This window comes from Staurois parvus, unplaced genomic scaffold (assembly GCF_062004578.1).
Source record: "Staurois parvus isolate SC_StPar_1 unplaced genomic scaffold, SC_StPar_1.0 ptg000212l, whole genome shotgun sequence".
Lineage (NCBI taxonomy): Eukaryota > Metazoa > Chordata > Amphibia > Anura > Ranidae > Staurois > Staurois parvus.
Genome location: NW_028318008.1, coordinates 785,794 through 810,487, shown reverse-complemented (window position 1 = coordinate 810,487; position 24,694 = coordinate 785,794). Strand labels below are relative to the sequence as shown.

The following is a 24,694-nucleotide window of genomic DNA, read 5'->3' as shown; positions in this document are numbered from 1 at the left end:
CTCTATTTGTGTGAAAAAAAGGACGTAAATTTCATTTGGGTGCAGCACTGTAATGACCGCGCAATTATCAGTTGAATTAGTGCAGCGCCGAGTAGCAAAAAGAGGCGTGGTCAGTAAGGGGGGTAAATCCTCTGGGTGTCAAGTGGTTAAAGCAGAATTAAACCTCAGCACAAAAAAAAATATAGTATACACAGCATATTAACATATTATAGCAGACATTCCTTGGAAGCGACTCCCTCCAGTGCTGCACTGTCAGCAATCCTGTTGATCACTGAAGCTTCCATCTTCTCCCAGTTTTCCTTTTGGGCTCTGACTCTATGGCCACTTGATTGGCCACTGCAGGATGACATCAGGATGAGTCATGTCATAATTGCGTACTGAGCTGTGCAAGTGCAGCTCAGTGTACACTCAGAAAAAAGCAAACAAACGCCGACAGCCAGGGAGAAGAGACCAGTAGGCTCTTCATACATATCCTGTCAGCCATTTGTTTTTGTTTTTTTTTAAATCTTTTTATTGAACTGTTTAACACATTGAGGAAATACATACAATAGACATAACAATGGTTCACAGGTATCCTACCCTCACAGGGGTGGAGAAGGTCAAATTATACATCCAGAGAGATTACAAACAAAAAGGCTGCATCAAAAGATTATCCAAGATGCCCATATGGCCATCACTACCAACAGAGGAATAAATGTGGGAATGTGAAGTGTCCCATACTAGTATACATTATAGCATGTGTGATGTCCCTAAGACCAGGAGGATGTACAAATACGCCTTATAATTACAACAACTACTCAGGGCATCGGCATGTCAGAGGCAGTGGAGGGTTTGGCCAGCCATTTGGACCATACGCTGCCATATTTTTTAGGGCAAGCCATTTGGTTTTTTAATTTTTAATTTTAATTCTGCTTTAATAAAGTATAAACAAGGCACACCTGTGTTAACTTTGAATAAAAAAATCACATGCATGTGAAATGTAAAAAAACAGAATTTGTGATAGCACACAATTAGGTATTCAAAGTGAACACATCTGAACTGCATTCACTTACTGTACATTCATTTTACAAAGTCAACAGCCATTCTTGCTTTAAAAAAATGAAACCCACCGTCTTACCTCTGCTCTGTACCACCTGGCCATCTTCTGTCAAGACATCATCATCTCCATAAGTCCGGATTGGGGATCGTGCATAAGAATGTTTTTGAATAAGGTTTTCCACACTTTCTCTGCATAAAATATATGTTAAAAAAATGTTTGAATTAATTATCATTCTTCTTATTTCCTAGCAACAGAAGTATGTACTAATGCACTGTTAGCAAATATACATATTTTATTTTCAAAATAATGAAACACTCACTGCTTTACATCTCAAAATTCATAAAAACAGTTTTCACATGCATAGTTCTAAGGCTAAACCTACTTTAAAGGCAAATAGTTGAAGATGGTGTTAGATGAACAATACTGTGGAACACAGTTCAGCCGTGGGGATGTCATTGCTGGTCCTTCCTCTCCCAGTGTGAGTGCTGCTGTAGAGGGGATGCTATGTAGAGGGGAGTTTGATATCAAGTGAGTTTCTGGTATGCCTACCAGATGCATGTAAAACATATTCATTGGTTTCTAATGAATCCGTAACTGGAAGAAATGATACTTTTTAATTATCTGCCCGGAGTTCAGCTTTAATTCAGGAAGAAAACTTGCACTCAGTTAAGACAAAGTCATTTTTGTAAATATTAGTCTAAGCTTAGAGGCCAGTGATATACAGTACAATTCACTTACTTATGTAAAGCCAAATATTATTAAAGTGGTTCTCAAATCAAATCATTTTTTACTTTAATGCAATCACTGCATTTAGGTAAAAATATGTCATCCACTATCGATCCGTCATTGTGCCCAACTGGTCCAACAGGAGATTCTGAGAGCAGTGGGAGCCATTGGCTCCTGCTGCTGTCAGTCAGATCCTGTGAGATGAGAGCGGAGTGTCTATTGATGCACACAGGCCGGCTTGTAAATACCCGTATGGCTGCCCCCCATAGCACGTAGAGGAGCAGGAAGCAGCGTCAGGGGACCACTAAAGAACAGGTAAGGGACCGCTTTGTACAATATCACTGCACAGAGCAGATAAGTATACTCCTCTTTTTTATTGTAGGTCTTTAGATAGTCTTTAGAACCACTTTAAAGGAGAAGTACAGCCAAAGCTCTTATTGCTCCATTGTATTCAGTACCGAAAGTGATAGGAATCCCAAAAAGTTGTTACAGGAACAGGAGTTGAAGGGAAATCTTCCAATGGTTAAATCTGTTCTGGTAACTACTTTGGAAAAGAAGATTTGCCCTCAATTTGGTGACAACTCAACTTACTTCCTGTTGTGTGTCTAGGACAAAATCTCCTTGAAGGGTCACAGAAAGAAAAACCTGAAGAGTTTTAACTATTCTCCTCTTTTCCAAAACAAAAAAAAAATCTTCCAATGGTTAAATCTGTTTCGATTACTTCTTTGGTAGAAAGTATGTCCCCTCATTTTGTTGAGAACACATCTTATTTCCTGTTGTTTCTCTGGGGACAGCACCAGAGGGAAAATCTCCCTGATGGGGCAGAGAAAAAGAAAATCTGTACTTTTTCAAAAACTAAAAAAAAAAGTATTTCCCATACTGTAGATGCTGTATGCTCATATGGGGGAAAGCAGACTGAAGATTTAACTTCATTGGGGTCTAAAATTATTTTGGGGTTAAAATCCTTAAGTTTAACCCTCTGTTCTTAGGTTCTTAGGTCCACCAATCTGCAGTGGTCATTATAAAGGAATCTCAATCGGCCTGCCAATTTGTCAACTTTTTTTACATTGTGAAAAAATGGAAATAGAAATAAAAAAAAAGGTCAGCATTTAAAAATGGCAGTTATGCTGGTGCATACGATAAAGGATGCAAAACTCTTGCTTAATACTAATCTTTATCAAATCCTAGCAATTCTCAATGACATGTAGTCTTACTATGAACGACTTAACGTTTCCATCACGCAATGGGCCTTATGTGTGATGGAAATATGTTACCACCAGATGGAGCTGTTTGAGAAGGAAAACAAAAGTTGAGCTTTTTTCTTTTTTTTTTTTTTCAACTGAGATTTATACAGTGGCTAGGTATTATTATTATTATTATACAGTATTTATAAAGCGCCAATAGTTCGCTCAGCGCTGTACATTACAGGTATGGTCCAAAGAATAATCTCTTAATACATCTTATTTTTCAACAAGCTGAGAAATGTCTTATTGTCTTTTATATAAACTATTATTCCTGCGCCAACAGATTCCCACAGGTTCTATACTGCTGCTGTGCACTGTGCAAAAAACACAAACCACAATAAATAATGAATAGACCAGCGCAAACATAGACCTCTACACACCATCAATACATAAAGTGCATCATAACAAAAATTAATAAAATTAATAATTAATATTAATAAAATTGTATTATTAATTTTATTGATTTTTATTAATATTAATTATTAATTTTATTAATTTTTTATTATGATGCACTTTATGTATTGATGGTGTGTGGAGGTCTATGTTTGCGCTGGTCTATTCATTATTTATTGTCTTTTAACTCAAGCACCCAAAAGTCTTAACTGAGAACCTACAGTATGTTACTCATCAATTCATTAATTTTTTAAATTATAATATATTTGCTTATTTATGTTTCAGACCCCTATGGGCTGTTCAGTAGCATGGTCTTCATTTGTCAATGGAATGTACAGTAAAATAGAAGTGTATTATATGTTCATGCTGCTTAGTTTATTGAGAATGTACTCACTATGTGATCACTTGGAGTCTACTAATAGTTGCTTTTTTATAGTAGTGTAACATTTGAAAGTGTATCTAAACCCAAAAACAAAAACGGTTCTTCGATCTGCTGGCTGCATTGTTTTTTTTCCCTTTACAGTATCTTTAGGTGGTGGTCCTGCTAGTATCACATGTTCTGTCCTCCAGTGACAACACTCACTCACTGCACTGTATCTACTGTATAGGGGATCAGCATTGTCACCCTAGATTGCTCTTCTGATTTTTGACTACATATCTCTCCTCCTATTTCCATCTCCATTACAAAGGGAGGCTTTTTATAATTCAGAGAAGATTGCTGGGAAAAGTAATAAAGTTGCCTGGCATAGTTCAGTGTGTTTGCAATGGATGTTAAGCGTTTTCTGTTTTGTTGACCATGTTTTACTGTTCCCAAGTTGGGGTATGTGGTTAGATTTCTGTATTGTAATGTAAATATGTTGCGCTGTTTAGTTGTGTTTGCCCTGCTCAGGTAGTACTCCCTGGGAAGTAAAGGCTCATTTACACGGGGCGTTTGGAAAACTCTTCTGAACGATGGAAACTGACTGCTGGAAAACTAGGTTAAAAACCGTCAGTTTAGCCGCGTTTGCATTCCGCGTTTATGTGCGTTTGGAAGCGTTTTTAAAAGATGACCTCAGAAGACCTTCCCAAATGCCCAGAATGCACTGAAAAACAGTAAATAATTAACTATTTGAGACATTTTGAGAGGAATAGAGAGAACAGAAGCAGAGAGATCAGTATGTGTTGAGATTACCCATCTTTTCTGGTTGTATTCACTATGGATCCCATCATGAGCATAATGCAGCGCTTTCTACTATTTTTTCCTTCACGTGAAACCTGGAACTGACTGCGCTGGTGTACCGGGTCCATTTAAATACATTGAAAATGCTTTGCATGCATTTCTGATGATGAAAAAAGGCTCTGAACAGCATCTGGACATGGAACAGTTAAAAAACACTTCTAAACGCAAATGCTTATAAACACGATTAACTGCGTTTACACGTGTTTACAAGCGTTTGAAACGCCAGAAAAATCTACGCCTGAACGCAAGTTGGTTCATAAAAATGACTGTAAACTCAACTGCCTGTAAACGACTGTAAATGACGATGTGTACATGGACACAGGAAAGCTTTGGGGAGAGTTCAGGGGCTGCTGAAAACAACGCTGAACAGGTCCTGAACGTCAGCTTAGTGCAGTGTACATGAGCCCTAAGGGTTAACTCTGCTGGTCTTTTGGGGGAAGTACCGCCCCCTTATGGGGCAACCACATAGAAAGGGAGGAACCACTTCTTGGAGGGGGGGCACTACAGTGAGTAGGATGACTGGAGGTTTTCGATTCCAGGTCTCAGGATCCAAGGAACATGTAGGCTGCTTGGGATGTGATCAACTATTTGCACTTAACCACCCCCTGTGGGAGCCCAGTCGAGGTTCTAGGGATATGTACTCATGCTTTTGACTCAAGGACTTTAAGGACTTTTCGTACCTGTTCAAAGTATGACTACATCATTGGCAAGGGGTGCCATGAGAACACCTAAGGGGCACTTAGAAGATCATGTATAGGAATGTGTATTAAACATATCTTTGTTGAATTGTTCACAAGTTATATTTAAACAACTCCAGTAAAATTACTTTTGCTGTTATTTAACTTTGCCTAGTCTGATGTTACTTGAGGACAAAGTTTATAGGGGTGCATGCATGGTGTATAACAGAACGGCGATTGCCTCGGAGGTTGGAGTGGGAGAGGGTACCTGTCAAAATCAGGTACCCGCTCCCCAAAAGGTAACAATTCTTAAGGGGGACGAGCCCTTAAAGCGGAACTTCCCCTTTTGGGTGGAGCTCTGTTTTAAGTTTCCTAGTATTTCTAAGAGTAATATACAAATCAATGTCACTAGTGAGCAGGGGCGGACTGACCATTTGGAAACTCAGGCACTGCCCGAGGGCCCGGGGTCAGTAGGGGGCCCCATGAGATGCCCCTGGTACCTTTTTCATAGGCTTTTATGAGTTTGGGCAAGGACACAGGGGCCCCATGATCCCCTATTGCCCGGGGGGCCCCATGATCCCCTATTGCCCGGGGGCCCCATGAGTTGTCAGTCCGCCCCTATTAGTGAGGTAATTAAGGTAATGGCTGCGGGAGTCCAGAACAGGCCCAGCATTACTGGCTCAGAAATGCTGCATGATACAGAGAGAAGAGTTACGAAGGTATTGAGCCATTGTCTATAGAGTACAGAGTGTAATGAGTTAAAGAATTGTGCCATAGACTTTAAGGAGTTAATGAAATCCTATGAAGAAGCATCGTTTTTAAGTTGGAGTGTTGTCTTAAAGTGAGCCTTGTGTTGAATGGCAGCCTCAGCGTTTCTGGGGCCACTAGCAAGCTCTCTCTCTGGGGCCCCGTATGGGTGCAGTGAAAATCACCCACAACTGCACAGTTACAAGGGCACTGGAATTTTGGTAAAATAAACAGCCATATTTTGTACTAAGCTGGCCATAGATGGATCAAAATGCTATCCAAGGACTGGTAAGCTGCAATATTACATTTTGGAGTTTAGATCCAGTATCTCTATGATAATTCTTTAACATGAGAGTAAATTATTGTTACCAATTGCGTGTGACTAGCTGCTGGAATATTTTAGTGATTACTTTTGGTGTAAATTTATCATGCATATGATTTGAATTTTTCTTTTATGGTTGTCAGTTAGAGGATATGTATATAAATATTTCTATATTCATATACGAATGTAATATTCAGTTGTATCCAAAAGCTCCAATTTCTATGACGATATAATAAAATAAAATTTTATGCAGTGAATTTTCTATCAAGAAATCGCTTTGTGCTGTTTGGAGATAGAAGTTGATTCTAATCAGTTACAAGAAGCAATCCAATTACTCGGCGGTTTAGTGCACTAACTGACTCCAGACTGATTGAATTTGTTTCTCTGAAGATCAATTGATCTGATTTAGATTTCTCCCTAAAGGCTGTTTAGGGGAAAGGCCGTGTTAAACATCTAACAATGACATATAGGCCATTACTAGAAAATATATATACGTCCAAATATATTAAAAAAATATGAGTACAATGTGCAATTGATATATTAAAAGTGCTGGATCGTGGATGTATAATAACTGAGGGTCAGACATTAAGGTTTTATCTATATGCCCTCTAAGTATTCCGCCAGACACCTAATGGTCTGCTCTTATCTTAATTTACTGTCCAATCATGCTAATCTGGTCATTACTAATTACTCTTTAAGGTGCTTTGAGATCATTTGTGTAATTCAATTTAATTTAGTTAACCAGATCAGTGAACAATATGAGAAGTGACAATGTGCTCAGGGTAAATATGGAATATGCATGGAGTTTGAGTACTTTCAAAACAGTATTCTTTTTAGCCTTTTAAAAAAGGAAAAGCATAACGATGTCCAGAGATAAAGACAGAAAGGGGGTGGGCAGCTCGATTTACTTATTGCATTCACAAGCTTGTTCAGTAAAGCTGACCATACACTAGTAGATTTTCAAACAAATATTTATACGAATTTCCGTGCATACATTCGATGACGGGACGAATCTTGTTTGAACATTTAGTTTACTTTTAAAATCCATTTTTAAAATGAACGTAATTTCCTGAACAAATAAACCACATACACTGTTGGAAATTCATTCATTCAATAAAGATTTTTCATCCTGCTCCTGCGAATTTTCTTGTCAGTGTGAATAAAACCAAAAAGGTCGATTTGGCGATTTGAAAAAATTGATAAAATCAAAAATTGGTTTTAAAACAAAAATATTCAAACTGAATTCTGCTAGCATTTAGCCAGCTTAAGGGTTGTTAAAGTGATATTAAAAGGTTTGATTAAAAAAAAAATAACAAACGTTATACTTCCTTGCTCCTTGCAATGGTTTTGCACAGAGTATCCCAGATCCTCTTCTTCTCGGGTCCCCGGCTGGTGCTCCTGGTTCCTCCCCTTTGACCAGTTCCTCCAATAGCAAGCATCTCGGACTTGCCCTCCGCTCTCTTCTCATTGGGGTACAGGCTGTGATTGACAGTAGTTGGAGCCAATGGTTCCCTCTGCTGTCTCAGCCAATGAGAAGGGAGAGACCCGGGACAGCCAAGGCTCCCTGCACATCACTGGACCGAGATCAGGCTCAGGTGAGTATTAGGGAGGCTGTGGGAGGAGGAAGCACACAGAAGGATCTTTACCTTCATGCATACAACCAGCCTTTACAACCATTTTAATTCATGTATATCTGTGCAAGTGAAGGAATTTGGCTCTGGAGTGCTTGGGGTCTAAGCGTTCTGTATTCTATTCTTACTTGAACCCCATCAATCTCCACGAGAGTTTCGGCTCTAAGGGGACTCTCCGTCCTCAATGGCTGAGACAACATTGGGAGCCTATGTAAGGAACCTCACATATGTGTGATTAAGGAAAAGGATCATTATTGGGTGGCCATCCTTTTGGAACCATACTATATAGCCAAAAAGGCCAATCTCCTGTGACATCACATAATCCCAGATTTGGCACTTTCAGGATATTGCTTAGCAGTACAAGATTGTGACATTTCCTGATTGTTGCTGGAAAATCTATGCTGAACATTCCACCTCTGGTTCTTGCATCCTGTCAAGCAACAGTGACATGGGTGCCTCTGAATAGCCTTTCATAACTTTTTTTGTAGCTGAACTCCAGGCAAGCAGCTAAATAAACACATTTATATTTATATATGGTAGTTGTTTTACCTGCCAAATTATTTGTATTTCTGTTCATCCAGTTCTTAGTTTATACAGCTCTACTACACAGCTTAGTCTGGCCTGGCAGGGGACTTGAACTTTCTCTGCTGCAGTTTCACTTTCACATACAGGTCTGCTCCCTACTTCTACCCTGTGACTGGACAGTGATAGGAAAAGCAACACACTAATAACTTTATCTTTTTTCTTACTCTGCTTTCTCCTCCTATCAGCATGTTTCTTCCAATACAGCACATCATAGTGGCTCCCTGTGCTGCCTCACTCTCCCAATCACCATTGTCTGCAGCACAGACTGTACAGCAGACTGCAAGAGGCTGATGCCAAGTCAAATTCAAGTGCTTTTGCTGCTTGCGTTTAAAAAATCAATGTATTACAGTATGTATCATTGCTTACAGGGCTGCACTCATTTGTGCCTTTTATATCTACCACAGTATAGTTTATATTGTTAGAAAATGTTCATAAAAAGTTTCCTGAAGTGCATGCTATTAGGGCTTTTGCAAGTTCAAAATGGCTGACAGGTTCCATTTAAGAGGGTCAGGCCAAGTTTTCATTTTTATTTCTTCTGAGATGATAGCAGCTTGTTAATTTAGTTGGCTACTTGCTGTGAAATCACATTTTATTTTGTCAAATAATTTCACTGCTCCATCAGGTGCCTTGGTTTCCTTTTTTTTACTAGAGCCGACAAAAACATCGATCCACATAACTCAGGTTCAGAAAGTGAAATCTGGATTTGCTGCAAGTGTAACTGTCACTTATCATTTTTATCATTCTGATCTTAAGTTAAAATGTTAACAAGAAAAAAATTAAAAGTGTATTTGTATCTTATCATATCGACAACCTCCATTTCCATTATATCATCAAGGATAATATTCTAGCAGATTCCTCTGTCTCAGTAAAATGATTAGGTTGGATGCCTGTTGTCAAGGATGTTGTCAATATTAAAAAATATGTAAACCCAACATTTCATATTCCTGATATGTGCCCACTGTACCAGGTACTTATAGGAAAAAATATCCTGTTCTCTTTGTATTGTTAACTTTGACTGAAATCCCTGGTGTCCTGCCAGCCCCACTGCTTCTCTGCTGTTAAAAACTGGCCACACTATGCAGGAGAACACAGCGTGGTCAGTTCTCTAGCTATGCTGGGATCCCAGCCCACTCTTCTACAATGATCAGACTTCTGCTGCTGGCACCCCCCCCCCCCCCAGGGGCGGACTGACCGTTTGGAAACTCGGGCACTGCCCAAGGGCCCGTGGGGTCAGTAGGGGGCCCCATGAGATGCCCCTGGTACCTTTTTCATAGGCTATTTTGAGTTTGGGCAAGGACACAGGGGCCCCATGATCCCCTATTGCCCGGGAGCCCCATGAGTTGTCAGTCCGCCCCTGTCCCTCCTGCACTGCTATTAATTAGGAAGTTCAGTGTGCTGCTGTTTCTCCTCCCCTAGCTCTTATGCTGCTGAGAACAGAGGGAATGCAATCACTTATAAAAAAGAGAAAAAAGGTACTTATAATGTTTTTTATATCTATACAAATGTTTTGCCTTTCATTTCTACTTTGCAACAGTTGGGCTGTCTATGAGACATTGAAACGGCATTTAGATGAACTAAACAATGTTGAGCTCATTGTCTATTGTTCCTCCAAAAAAAGTGAGGTCATCACAGAGGACAAAGGTCACTCTTTATGTCTGGAGGAAAAGAAATTTAATCTCCAAATACGGAAAGGTTTCTTCACAGTGAGAGCTGTGAAAATGTGGAATAGACTCCCTCCAGAGTTGGATCTGGCCAGCTCAGTGGATTGCTTTAAAAAAGGCCTGGATTCTTTCCAGGGGCTGACTGACCATTTGGAAACTCGGGCACTGCCCGAGGGCCCGGGGTCAGTAGGGGGCCCCACGAGATGCCCCTGGTACCTTTTTCATAGGCTTTTTTGAGTTTGGGCAAGGACACAGGGGCCCCATGATCCCCTATTGCCCGGGGGCCCCATGAGTTGTCAGTCCGCCCCTGATTCTTTCTTAGATACACAGAATATAACTGGATAGAACATTTATAGGGAACGTTGATCCAGGGAATATCCGATTGCCTCTCGGGGGGTCAGGAAGGATTTTTTTTCCCCTGCAGGAGCAAATTGGATCGTGCTTTGCTGGGTTTTTTGCCTTCCTCTGGATCAACTGTGGGTGTAGGATTAGAACTTTTTTTATGGTTGAACTGGATGGACTTTTGTTGTTTTTCAGCCAGACTAACTATGTAACTATGTAACCATGATCAAAAACACATGAATATGGGCCAGAATAAAATATTATATTGGTCTTCTAGTCATTTGCTTTTCTGGTTAAAGAATGGGTGGCAAGTGAGTTCTATTGTTCGCAAGAGAGATTTTCTATCTTCAGTAGGGATGAGCTTTAGGTTTGGGTCTGCCATGAGTTTGACCCAAACCCAAGTTGTTTGAGAAAATGGTGAAATAATGTGACCATTCGCTCCTATAGCAACCAAGTACCAACAATTAATTTTCTGGCATCTAAACAGTGGTCATGTGGATTAGATGGGGGTATCATTGTGGTCTTCTTATGTGCCAGTCCCCTCCCTATAAAAGTCAGGGTTCCCAGCAGACTTTGTTAAGCGTGTGATGGAACAGACAGGTGATAGCTAGGAAAGATACCAGACTGCAGGAAAACCTGGGTGCTAATTCCTGAAAATGTCTTTATAATTACAGTCACAGACCCACTAATAGTGTGTTGTATAATGCAATACAGAGTATGGAGAGATCTTAGAGTGTTTCCAGGGAGTATGGAGAGATCTCAGAGTGTTTCCAGGGAGTATGGAGAGATCTCAGAGTGTTTCCAGGGAGTATGGAGAGATCTTAGAGTGTTTCCAGGGAGTATGGAGAGATCTTAGAGTGTTTCCAGGGAGTATGGAGAGATCTTAGAGTGTTTCCAGGGAGTATGGAGAGATCTCAGAGTGTTTCCAGGGAGTATGGAGAGATCTTAGAGTGTTCCCAGGGGGTATGGAGAGATCTTAGAGTGTTTCCAGGGAGTATGGAGAGATCTTAGAGTGTTTCCAGGGAGTATGGAGAGATCTTAGAGTGTTTCCAGGGAGTATGGAGAGATCTTAGAGTGTTTCCAGGGAGTATGGAGAGATCTTAGAGTGTTTCCAGGGGGTATGGAGAGATCTCAGAGTGTTTCCAGGGAGTATGGAGAGATCTTAGAGTGTTTCCAGGGAGTATGGAGAGATCTTAGAGTGTTTCCAGGGAGTATGGAGAGATCTTAGAGTGTTTCCAGGGGGTATGGAGATATCTTAGAGTGTTTCCAGGGAGTATGGAGAGATCTCAGAGTGTTTCCAGGGAGTATGGAGAGATCTTAGTGTGTTTCCAGGGAGTATGGAGAGATCTTAGAGTGTTTCCAGGGAGTATGGAGAGATCTCAGAGTGTTTCCAGGGAGTATGGAGAGATCTCAGAGTGTTTCCAGGGAGTATGGAGAGATCTCAGAGTGTTTCCAGGGAGTATGGAGAGATCTCAGAGTGTTTCCAGGGAGTATGGAGAGATCTCAGAGTGTTTCCAGGGAGTATGGAGAGATCTCAGAGTGTTTCCAGGGAGTATGGAGAGATCTCAGAGTGTTTCCAGGGAGTATGGAGAGATCTTAGAGTGTTTCCAGGGAGTATGGAGAGATCTCAGAGTGTTTCCAGGGAGTATGGAGAGATCTTAGAGTGTTTCCAGGGAGTATGGAGAGATCTTAGAGTGTTTCCAGGGAGTATGGAGAGATCTTAGAGGGTTTCCAGGGAGTATGGAGAGATCTTAGAGGGTTTCCAGGGAGTATGGAGAGATCTTAGAGTGTTTCCAGGGAGTATGGAGAGATCTTAGAGTGTTTCCAGGGGGTATGGAGATATCTTAGAGTGTTTCCAGGGAGTATGGAGAGATCTCAGAGTGTTTCCAGGGAGTATGGAGAGATCTTAGTGTGTTTCCAGGGAGTATGGAGAGATCTTAGAGTGTTTCCAGGGAGTATGGAGAGATCTCAGAGTGTTTCCAGGGAGTATGGAGAGATCTCAGAGTGTTTCCAGGGAGTATGGAGAGATCTCAGAGTGTTTCCAGGGAGTATGGAGAGATCTCAGAGTGTTTCCAGGGAGTATGGAGAGATCTCAGAGTGTTTCCAGGGAGTATGGAGAGATCTCAGAGTGTTTCCAGGGAGTATGGAGAGATCTTAGAGTGTTTCCAGGGAGTATGGAGAGATCTTAGAGTGTTTCCAGGGAGTATGGAGAGATCTTAGAGTGTTTCCAGGGAGTATGGAGAGATCTTAGAGTGTTTCCAGGGAGTATGGAGAGATCTTAGAGGGTTTCCAGGGAGTATGGAGAGATCTTAGAGGGTTTCCAGGGAGTATGGAGAGATCTTAGAGTGTTTCCAGGGAGTATGGAGAGATCTCAGAGTGTTTCCAGGGAGTATGGAGAGATCTCAGAGTGTTTCCAGGGAGTATGGAGAGATCTCAGAGTGTTTCCAGGGAGTATGGAGAGATCTTAGAGGGTTTCCAGGGAGGGTTAGATGCTGGTGATGATAACTGAAAACGTCTACCTATATTTACACTCAAACTAATAGTGTACAGTGCTATACCAGATTAGGGGGAGGTTAGAGAGTATTTCTGGGGGAAGGAGGAAGGTTCATGCTAGTCTTTGCTGCAAATTTCCATATTTAGATTGATGCACATACTATACTCACTGTCTGTGGTGGGATTTATTAAAACTAGAGCAGGAAGACTCTGGAGCAGCTGAGCATAACTTATCAACTTATTCAGTTAAGCTTTGAACAGGGGCGGACTGACAACTCATGGGGCCCCCGGGCAATAGGGGATCATGGGGCCCCTGTGTCCTTGCCCAAACTCAAAAAAGCCTATGAAAAAGGTACCAGGGGCATCTCCTGGGGCCCCCTACTGACCCTGGGACCTCGGGCAGTGCCCGAGTTCCCAAATGGTCAGTCCGCCCCCAGCTTTGAAAATGAAAGCTCGAATACTAGAAAGCTAAAATGAAAGCTGATTAGATGATATGTGCAGCAGCTCCATATTTTTGCTGATCCAGTCTTAGTAAATTCCTCTCACTGTGTTTTGCCTGCTTCCATGGCAGATTTGGGAGACATCCCAGAGTGTTTTCCCAGGGGGGATATCATTTTGATTTGCCAATTACAACCTAATTTTATGTTTAACTACTGGATTTTTTTTTATTAAAAGCTGACTGTCCTTGTTCAAAATGCCACCTAGCAAAAAGTACAATAAATAAAAATACAATATTCTTAGTTTTTTTCTGTTAAATAAAACACTTAATTTTGATTTTTTTCATAATAAACCAGCCTGTTGTCTACCTGTGCAATTGTGGTCTACTAAAGCACCTCACATAGTTTGTGTGAACTTTTTCGTTATTTTTTTTTATATTTCTATTTTTTTATATTTAGGACATAGATACAAGAGAGTATGTAAAAGATACACAGAAGTTACAAATCCTCAGCCACAGCTGAAGCAATAACAAACACATACAGCCAAGGTATTATACAGTACATGTTCATAGAAACTATGTCCAGTTTATTAACACAGCCTTTCTCAACTGGGGTGCCTTGAGGTTTCTTTAGGGGTGCCTTGTCAAAATGTCTACAAATTGCCCAACATTTGTATACAAGCTAGCGAGTGGAACAAGCCCGCCTTTTAGTTACACAAAGTTGCAGGTTTTCATTGCGCACCATTTACGACCTTCTAGCCACTGGTCTCCTGACAACCAATGGCATCATCAGTTGATAAGGAGGATGTCCGCTGCCTACTCAGCATACTAATTTGATCAAAATCTGCCTTTATTGTCCCAGCACCTCACTGCATATTTAAATGCATCTCCATCAGTGCTGGGGCCACATTATGTCAGTGATGGAGAAAAACTGAGGGGGAAGAGAAACACTGGAATACTAGTCAGCACCAGTGTGCAGAAGTGTGTTTGCTCTGAAAGAATAAATCGTCTAACGTTGGAAGTCCCACATGCGTGGATGTTGCTGCGTTATATAAAACTATTAGAATCGTTTTTCACATTTTAGAATGGGGTGCCCTTTTAAGATTATGGATAGTCCCCAGGCACCCTTTAAAATTATGGACAGTCTTGAGGCACCCCATTCTTAAATGGGATGCCTCAAGATTGTCCATAATTTTAAAGGGTGCCTTGATTGAAAAAAGGTTGAGAAACACTGCATTAGCATACAAAAGTTACAATGGAGTCTATTGCTCTATAATGTGTCAAGGGTTAGATTCTTAATGAAAGAGACATTCACTTCCTGAATATACACAAACTTGACCTGTATGGTCCCTGATTTTAGAATTTATAGAACATAGAGGAGAATAGAGGACGGGGGTGTTAAAAAGGAATCAGACTACGGAAGAAAGCTAAGGCTGACCATACATTATGCAAACATGGGCCGAAGGTAAGAAAATCACTTGATTCCTCATCAACACAGTATGAAATCCCTACTGCTGTGCTACTGTGAGTATTCTGACAGCGGGAGTTTTTCTGCTGTCAGAATACAATGATCACTGCTGCTGCGGTTTCTGTTGAACTGGCAAAATTTCAATTCGTCTATGACCAGCTTTAGACAACGAGAAAAAGAAACAGAAGACGAAGATATATAAGACAAGAAAGAGAATAGGATGCAGAAAAGGCAAAAGGGTAAAAAAGAAGAAAGAAAACACGACAAAGTTGTCTGTTTTTTCTCTCTTAAAATTCAGCCTTGTAAAAATGCTTACATACTGTGGAGCAAGTCTGCAAAATAATTCTGTGTGCCCTCTCTGAAAAAATTACATTTTAATTTGTATTTATAATTTGTAATTTTTAAAATCTATGTAATTTTAATAAATCATAATGTTTACCGTTGTGTTAATTAGACTGCATCAGGCAAACAGTTCATCAGACAGTTTGATCAAAATCTGCCTTTATAGTCCCAGCACCACACTGCATATTTCAATGCGTCTTTTCAGTCATGAATTTTACTAAGCTCAGTGAGAGTTCACTTTGCATACTGAACAGTCCCTACTCATTCAGTAAATCTTCCCTCTTACCACCATAGCAGATAATATTCCAAGTGGGATCTGGAGCCAGGCACAATATGTGCAAAATGCATTGGCTGCTGTAAATAATGTATATATGTGTATTTCCTGATTAAACAAACTGTATTATGTTCTGGTCCAACGTAGTATAGCAATTTTCCTCAAATGTGCATGGTTTGAAAGATACTTGTTATGACCTTTTTCAAATCTCAGTTATCTGAATGTTTTAGTTACTGACCTTTTTTAATAGAATGAACAATATTGACCTTTGATGTTAATATGACAAATGATTAATTTTTTTCCCCTTCACTTAGAAACTATCTGTGGTACGAAATAACTGCCCACACAATAATGCTTTTAGATTCCAGCAAATTTGTTTAAAAAAAACAATACTTCAGATGAACCCCTATTTTTTGATGTTTGTGATGAGGCTCTCTAGACAGAGAATTAAAATGACCATTTTCATATTCCTGGGGCTCTGCTTGGGGTCCATACATTGACTCATCTAGGATATAGTTGTTTAAAACTCTGCCAGTACAGAAAAATACATGTTGATTTGCTCGAAATGCATTCAGCTCCTAATTTCCTCTTATGGAAAACATGCCTATTGCTTGAGTGGGATAGCAAGGAATAATGTCAGTGTTGTCCTGTTGTCTGTTGTTAAAACTACTGAAACATTTTCCCTTCCACAGCTAACAAGATAGATATTAATTGTTCTGTAGTCCAAGAAAAAGAACTGGAAGGGGTCCTTCATATACTGAATGAAGAATGAACAAGACACAGGACAGCTCTGAATTTATGACAAGATCAAAAAGTTTTTTGCACTTATCAAACAGATTAAAAAACCCCACTTTACATGGTACAGACTAAAAGGGAGCCAGGGTTAACATGCACTTTGATTCCCACATTTCTGGGTCACTCTCACTTTTTTGGACCACTTCTTTAAAGTGTTACTAAACTCACAACAGTAAAATCAGTCTGTAGATGCAGTAAAGCATGTTTGTTAAACTCAGTGTGGAACCTAAGGGGTTAATCCTCCGCATTGTGTAATAATGCTGTTTGATCCTGACTTCTCTGATCTTCCCCTTCTTCCAGTGCCCCCCTCTTATCTCCTGATAAGACATATGGTGTGGAGACACTCTACAAATGCTCAGGTGTGTAATGCTAGAGAGGTTTTTTTTTTACTTGAGAGGGTGCATGTGATCAGTGAAGGTCCAATCAACACTGTCCAGATATAGGTAAGGGGTTCTGCATCCTCCTAGACCAGAAAGAAAACTCCTCCTACAAGCTTTAACCATTGCTCAGCTGAACTGATAGAAGTCACAAGACTTCTGTAACTACTGATGAGAAAAGGTATTTAGCAGTTTATATTTACTAAAATAATTGCATTTCCATGTTCTGTGTACCAGATATAGTGAATGCAGAGTCCTGGGTTTAGTAACACTTTAAACACCAGCCCACTGGTAACACAACTAACAGGACTGCACGGACCTAACTGTGATCCTGTTGTTATCAGCCCTAAACATGTTGAAATGGCTAATATATTTCCAGATGAGAGAAACTTTTTTTTACAAAAAAATAAAATAAAATTATAGATATTAATCATGCAAATTTAAATTCAAAATGTAATTAATTTTAAACATCCTTTTGTAATTATTAATTTTAAAAAGCAAAGTGGAAAGAATGGGGAATAAAATGTGTATCACTTCTAAACTTGTACTTTTGGAGAATGAAAAGCAAGAGACATAGATACCATTACTTTATCTTATCATTTATGTAAGCATGCAGTTCTAATTACCTCTCAATATCAGTGAGCCTGGAGGAGTCCCGGAATCCTTTGGCGAAAGGGTTACTGTCAATTTTCAGTTTGGTTATCTATAAAGACAAGGCCACACAATGGCTCCAGGTCTGACACATCGGCACCACTCCCAACCATCCTACAAACAATTAACCCTCATAAAATCACAAACTCCCACTATTATTTCCTTTTTATATTATCTCTTAGAAATACTACATTATTCTTTTTTTGTAAGCCCACAACAATTTATAACAATTTTTTTTATGCCTTTGTTTTTTATGCCTACTGAGAAAGCTTCCCATTCTAGGAGAATAATATTTGTTCTTAATATAAGAAAGCAAATGCTCAAATGTCTACAGTTCAGTTAAATCTAACAATTATTTGTTACTATGAAAATCATAGTGTGTATAATTTAGTTACCCTATGAATATTGTAATATACAGACCAATATAGCAGTATGACCAATACCAACGCAGTTAAAATGCCCACATAGGTAAAATAAAAATAACAAAACTGGCAGTAGGTTTCTCAATATATGCACATTTCTCCATGTTTAAAAACACACCAAGTACTCAAATATTCCTGCTGAAATCCAGTGTCCTCTTAACTATCTGTTTGAGATAATAATTCTTGTGCTGAATTACGGAACACCTATTCCTGCTAATATTCATAACTTCAAGGGGGTATCTGTAGCCCAGAAAAGAAGAACTAGGCAGGGCTGATAGCACTGCTTGGGATTTCAGTTCAGCAGTGGAGCTTAATGGTAACATCAACAGATATTTTTCTATACTTGCAGCATTTTTAAAGAGATAAACCATGGAGAAATGTGAATGGATTGCACAGTTTTACTGCATATATTGTACTGAATTCTTGTATGCAGAAATAATACAATTGTATTGCATATGTTATTTTTTTATTACTTCCCTTGTGTCCTTTTTGGGGACATGTTAGTGTGATGCTGCAATATGGCTGTGTATTTTTTTATCATCTTTCAAATACATTTTACAACATATAAAGCAGATTTAAAAACAAAAATAAAATGTAATATCTTAACGCCTTCCATTCCTTAGATGTGGTGGCTGCATTCTTGCACAGAAAGACACTGGTCCATCCAGTTCTGGATTTTAGGATCTTGTATGTGGCTAGACTGCCACAAAGTCTCACAGAAGAAGTTGCAGAATGTATTTTTAAGGTGTAATTTCACAAATACCCATGGCATGTGTGAGCAATATATAATTTAAGTGACAACTAAACGCAGATGCTGGCAGGTGTCGGGGCTGATCCTGATAACACTGCATTTTCGGGGACACTATACTATTGTAAAAGCTGGTATAGTGCTGATCTGATCAAAGATTATGATCCGTTCAGACGCTATACTATTAATGGAGGTTTATTGTGTATGTGAGCATGTTCCTGACAATCAAAGGGTTAAATGTGATGGCAATGTAGTGGCGGGCAATCTGACGCTGTCTGGGAGGGATGCTAACTGACACTAATACTACCTGAAGTCACCTGTGACACTAATACAGTGATCAGTAAAAAAATCTGTACACTGTATTAATCACACTGGTGACAGGACAGTGAAAGGGTTAACTGGGGGATGACGAAGGGGTTAAATGTGACCTAACTGCTTTTACTGTGTCAGCGTGCTGCTTTGACTCACGTGGATCTGTTCTTTTCTCTCTGGAACAGAATGTGGAGAAGATTACATCATTTCCTGTGCCTGTGTTCTGTAAACTCAGACCCAGGATGAGCTCTGATTCGGTACAACTGATCAGCAGCTCTAGTCCAAACAACATTGACCTTGATCTGGTGAGTGATCGGTGCTGATCCAAATCACAGGACCGCCAAGCCAGCGAGCAAGCAAGTGCGCCCCCTGCCTGTAAACACGTTTGGAGTGTGGGTCACGTTTATATACGTGATTTTGCGCAAGGAATCTGCCCTGTAGCAGTAAAGCTGCTATTGGGCGTTCTTCAAGTAGTTAATAACCCTGCGCATTGTGTTCACTAAGAAACACATCTAAATGTTTATGAACTTATCTACACTCCCCGCTGACACCACCAACTGTGGAAGGGAATTTCATATCCTTATTGCCCTAACAGTAGAGAACACCTTACATAGTTTAAGATTGAAGTGTTTCTCATTGAACTTCATTGTGTGGCTGCATATCCATTTTAGAGACCTAAGATTAAAAAGTCCTCACAATGCTAGAGTTCCATTTGAAAATTTGTATATTCTCACGTAAGCTTCACTTCTCCAGGGAGAATAAGTTTCATTTTTGTCGTCGTTCCTCACAACTGAGGTCCTCCGTCTCCCTTGTTAGCTTTGTTGCCCTGCTCAGTTCAAAGACATCCTTCCTTAAGATTGGTGACTAGAACTGGACAACATACTCAAGATGTGGACAAACCAGAGTTTTCTAAAGTGGCCGCATTATAGTTTTGTCTCTTTAGTAAATATTCTTTTTAATGCATGCTAATAGTCTTTTGACCTTGTTTGCTGCAGCTTGGCATTGCATGTGACTGCCAGGTCTGTCATCTACTTGGTCCAGATCCTTTTCCATCCTCCATTCCCCCAGACCTTCTCCTCCTAGCATTGACTTTCTTTTTAACTGTATCTATGGAGGAGCAGCATTGCCACCCTATGCTGCTCTCCTGATTTGGACTTCAAACATCTCCTTTTCTTATGTCCATTATATATGGAGAGAGCATATATTGTAGTTCCATAAAATAGCTAGCTGATAACCAGGGGTGGACTGACAACTCATGGGGCCCCCGGGCAATAGGGGATCATGGGGCCCTTGTGTCCTTGCCCAAACTCAAAAAAGCCTATGAAAAAGGTACCAGGGGCATCTCATGGGGCCCCCTACTGACTCCAGGCCCTCGGGCAGTGCCCGAGTTTCCAAATGGTCAGTCCGCCCCTGCTGATAACATTGTTTGAGATATCCATTTGGTAGAATGAGCAGACATTTTGCTGTACTTGCAGAAAATTTACTTAGCTTGAAAAAAGAATGCAGTCATTACATCTGTGAACAGTATGGACTGGTAAGCTGCAATATATAATATTTTTCTTCTTAGGTTTAAGTATACTTTAATTAATTTGTCTATACTTTTCGCTCACTGAAGTGCTTCTTGTCACTGTACTGCAGGAGAGGCCAAATGCCCGAGATCATTTCACTTACTACAGTATTCCACTTACGGTACATCGAATATTACGTAGCTTGGGTCTTTTTTGTGGGTTCTTAATTCATTACATTTATTTACTTTTAAAGAGTTTGTGAGTGTACTTAAACGTTGGAATCAAGACAGAATATCCATTTACATATGGTTTGAAATGTAAATGCAATCCAAAAAATTAATTGTTAATTCTGTTTAATATTTTGTGTAAGCTTCAATCCATTTTTTTAACATAATTTATAATAAACATTACATATATATAAACAGGATAAAATGGATTGTGAAAGCTTTTGATGGACAACCTGAAATCTAAATAGGCTTTGCATATTGTAAACTTTATATTTTTATGAAGAATTTTATTTAAAAACTAGGCCTTATTAAGTATGTTTGTACAAGTTGGAAGCATTGGCTATGTATGGTTTGGCCCAAAGAGCAATAAATATAAATATCTATCAAAAGGCATCTTAAAGCATGTCATTTGACCTGCACTTCAACTCTGTCATTGTGGTTTGACTACTTAGATTGAAACCTGACCTTTAAATCCAAAATCATGAGATAGTTTGTTGAAAATGTAATGTGTTTATCCTTTATCTAATAATGAAAAAGTAAATTGAATCATACCCTTAGCAACAGAAGTGAAAAGGCTGAAAACGTACTTATTCAAATGATTTATGAATAGTGATGTTTTTATCCACGGGAATTTGCTTGCTTTTTCTCCAACACTCATTAATTACACCCCTGGATATTTGTAATATGCCTTGACATGACTTCATTACCGATAAAGGAGCACTGAGAAGAAATTTAATTTAAAAATGGGCTTTTATTTGCTACTCTTTAGCACTATCTACAAAAAAATCTTAGATGTTGTAATTATAGTAATTCTGTATCTGATGAGATCTGTATCATATGAGAGTAATCACTTCCCCATTGTTGTGTGAAGATGAACTTACCAATTGGTTTTGATAGGCTGTGACAGCGGTAAAAACAGTTTCCTGAAAGATAAATGTCCTGAATTCTTCTGATTTTAAATTCAGTAGAGATGCAGTGTGGTCCTTCTTCTTGATAATATGGACCCTTGGCTGATACTTGTGCATTGAATTCAGGATAATCTACAAGACAAATGCTGTCAATGTAAAAATGTTTTTTGATATTACATGTTGAATAGTTGACATATCTGTTTCTGTCGTTCTTCAATTAATATGGAATACACATGAGCCTAGGACATCCAACACATCTCTTCAGGTCTGTTAGATGAGCGGTGGCCAGAAGAGCTGTACAATTTAATAGTGACAATTTTGTGTGCAAGTTTCTAATGCCACTAATGAATTCCTCATATGCTGCCCGTGTGTGTTAGACCATTGACCACACAAAGGTGCTTTAATGTGCTGTGTACTCCAAAAAAGCAGATTTAAAAGGCTCTAGAAATTCCAATGGTACAAACACAAGGAAATCATCAAACAAGCTCACTGATTCTGGTGAGGCAGGTCTCAAACTCATAGGTCTCCTTCAACGGGTACTTGGAAGCAACTCAAAGTATAGACATAGAAATAAGTGCCAAACCACAAAGTAAAATTGTGTGAGTGATGAAGGGGTCTAATTCAGAGTTTGCATCATAGCCTTCTGGTTTCTGATATAAAAATCTTCTCTAATGCGGCATACAAAACAGGCTGTTGGCATGTTGTAAGATCACACCAGAAAAGAGAAAAATATAACAAATGCAAGTCTTTTAAATATCTAAATGCACCTGACATGATTTTGCCAAAATGTATTGAGTAATATGGAAAAAAAAGGATGGTTTTATGAAGGTTAGTATATTATAGTCAAAATGAGCTGGGACCTACATTTTGGAGTGATTTAAACTTCTGTGGCCAGAGCTCAGTCATTCTAAGTTATTCAGATTCTTACCTACAAACCCACTATCCAGATTTACTGAATTTCTATATTATAGGACCAATATACTGTAATTTGTATTGTTTTGGTCAGCCAGAATATGCTTAAGAACAATATGGTACAATGGGTAACTGTACCATATCTTTGGTTCAGAAATCTAAATGATGGAAAAATGAATAATAATAACCAAAAGAACACCTAAATATTAGATTATTACGTGTGTGTGTATACAGTTAGGTCCATATGTATTTGGTCACAGGCACAGTTTTAGTTTTTTCCAGGTATTTACCAAAACATATTCAAGCTATAATTATATAATGGACATGGGCTGAAAGTGCAAACTCTCAGGATTAATTATTTGAGGGGATGTACATCCAAATTGTAGGAAGGCTTTAGGAATTACAACTCTTAAGAGTAGCCATCCCCCCTTTTTCAAGGGAAGAAAAGTAATTAGGTAATTGAATCAAAAGCTGTTTCATGGCCAGGTGTGGGCTACTCCTTCATTATTTCTTCATCAATTAAGCAGGTAAAAGGTCTGGAGTTGATTCTAAGTGTGGTATTTGCATTTGGAATCTATTGCTGTGAACCTACATCATGGAGCTGTCCATGCAAGTGAAACAGGCCATTGTAAGGCTTCAAAAACTAAACAAATCTATCAGAGAGATAGCAGCAACATTAGGAGTGGCCAAATCAACAGTTTGGTATATTCTGAGGAAAGAAGAACGCACTGGTGAGCTCAGCAGCATAAAAAGGCATGGACGTCCACGGGAGACAACAGTGGTGGATGATCGCAGGATCCTCTCTATGGTAAAGAAAAACCCATTTACAACATCCAGAGAAGTGAAGGACACTCTCTAGGAGGTGGGTGTATCATTGTCAAAGTCTGCAATCAAGAGAAGACTTCACGAGAGCAAATACAGAGGGTTCACCACAAAGTGCAAACCATTCATAAGCCTGAAGAATAGAAAAGCCAGATTAGACTTTGTCAAAAAACATCTAAAAAGCCAGACCAGTTCTGGAAAAGCTCTCTTTGGACGGATGAAACTAAGAATAATCTGTACAAGAATGAGAGGAAGAAAAAAGTGTGTAGAAGGCTTGGAACGGCTCATGATCCAAAGCACACAACGTCATCTGTAAAACATGGTGGAGGCAATGTGATGACATGGGCATGCATGGATTCCAGTGGCACTGGGTCATTGGTGTTTATTGATGATGTGACAGAAGACAGAAGCAGCCAGATGAATTCTGCAGTGTTTAGCGATATACTGTCCGCCCAGATTCAGCCAAATGCAATAGAGTTGATTGGATGGCGCTTCACATTTCAGATGGACAATAATCCCAAACACACTGCAAAAGCAACCCAGGAGCTTTTGAAGGAAAAGAAGTGGACTATTCTGCAATGGCCGAGTCAATCACCTGATCTCAACCCAATTGAGCATGCATTTCACTTACTGAAGTCAAAACTAAAGGCAGAAATACCCACAAAGAACAACTGAAGACAGCTGCCTGTGTCCAAAAATATATGGACCTAACTGTATACAATATATTGCCAAAAGTATTGGGACACCCTTCCAAATCGTTGCATTCAGGTGTTTCAATCACCTCCATGGCCACGGGTATATAAAATCAAGCAGCTAGGCATGAAGTCTGCTTCTACAAACATTTGTGAAAGAATGGGTCGCTCTCAGGAGCTCAGTGAATTCAAGGGTGTTACCGTGATAAGTTGCCGCCTGTGCAATAAGTACATTTGTGAAATTTCCTGGCTACTAAATATTCCATGGTCAACTGTTAGTGGTATTATAACAAAGTGGAAGTAACTGGGAACAACAGCCACTCAGCCACCAAGTGGTAGTCCACGTAAAATGACAGGGCGGGGTCAGCGCATGCTGAAGTGCACAGTGCGCAGAAGGCACCAAATGTCTACAGTCAACAGCTAAAGACCTCCAAACTTCACGTGGCCTTCAGATGAGCGTAGAGAGCTTCATGGAATGGGTTTCCATGGCCGAGCAGCAACATCCAAGCCTTACATCACCAAGAGAAATGCAAAGTGTCGGATGCAGTGGTGTAAAGCACGCCGCCACTAGACTCTAGAGCAGTGGTGACGTGTTCTCTGGAGTGACGAATCACGCTTCTCTGTCTAGCAATCTGATGGACGTGTCTGGGTTTGGCGGTTGCCAGGAGAACAGTACTTGCCTGACTGCATTGTGCCAAGTGTAAAGTTTGGTGGAGGGGGG

At 39.7% G+C, this 24,694-nt stretch overlaps 1 protein-coding gene across 1 annotated transcript in view; it reads right to left on the bottom strand.

Annotated features, from left to right (window-relative positions):
• TBX20 (T-box transcription factor 20) overlaps window positions 1–24,694 on the bottom strand; it is an 81,157-nt gene that overhangs the window by 4,951 nt on the left and 51,512 nt on the right. The window contains exons 5-7 of the mRNA XM_089678919.1: window positions 21,521–21,679; window positions 17,398–17,474; window positions 1,118–1,227 (exon numbers count right to left, since the gene is read on the bottom strand). Of these exons, the coding sequence (XP_089535045.1) occupies window positions 1,118–1,227; window positions 17,398–17,474; window positions 21,521–21,679 (346 nt within the window). The remainder of the gene's footprint in view (window positions 1–1,117; window positions 1,228–17,397; window positions 17,475–21,520; window positions 21,680–24,694) is intronic.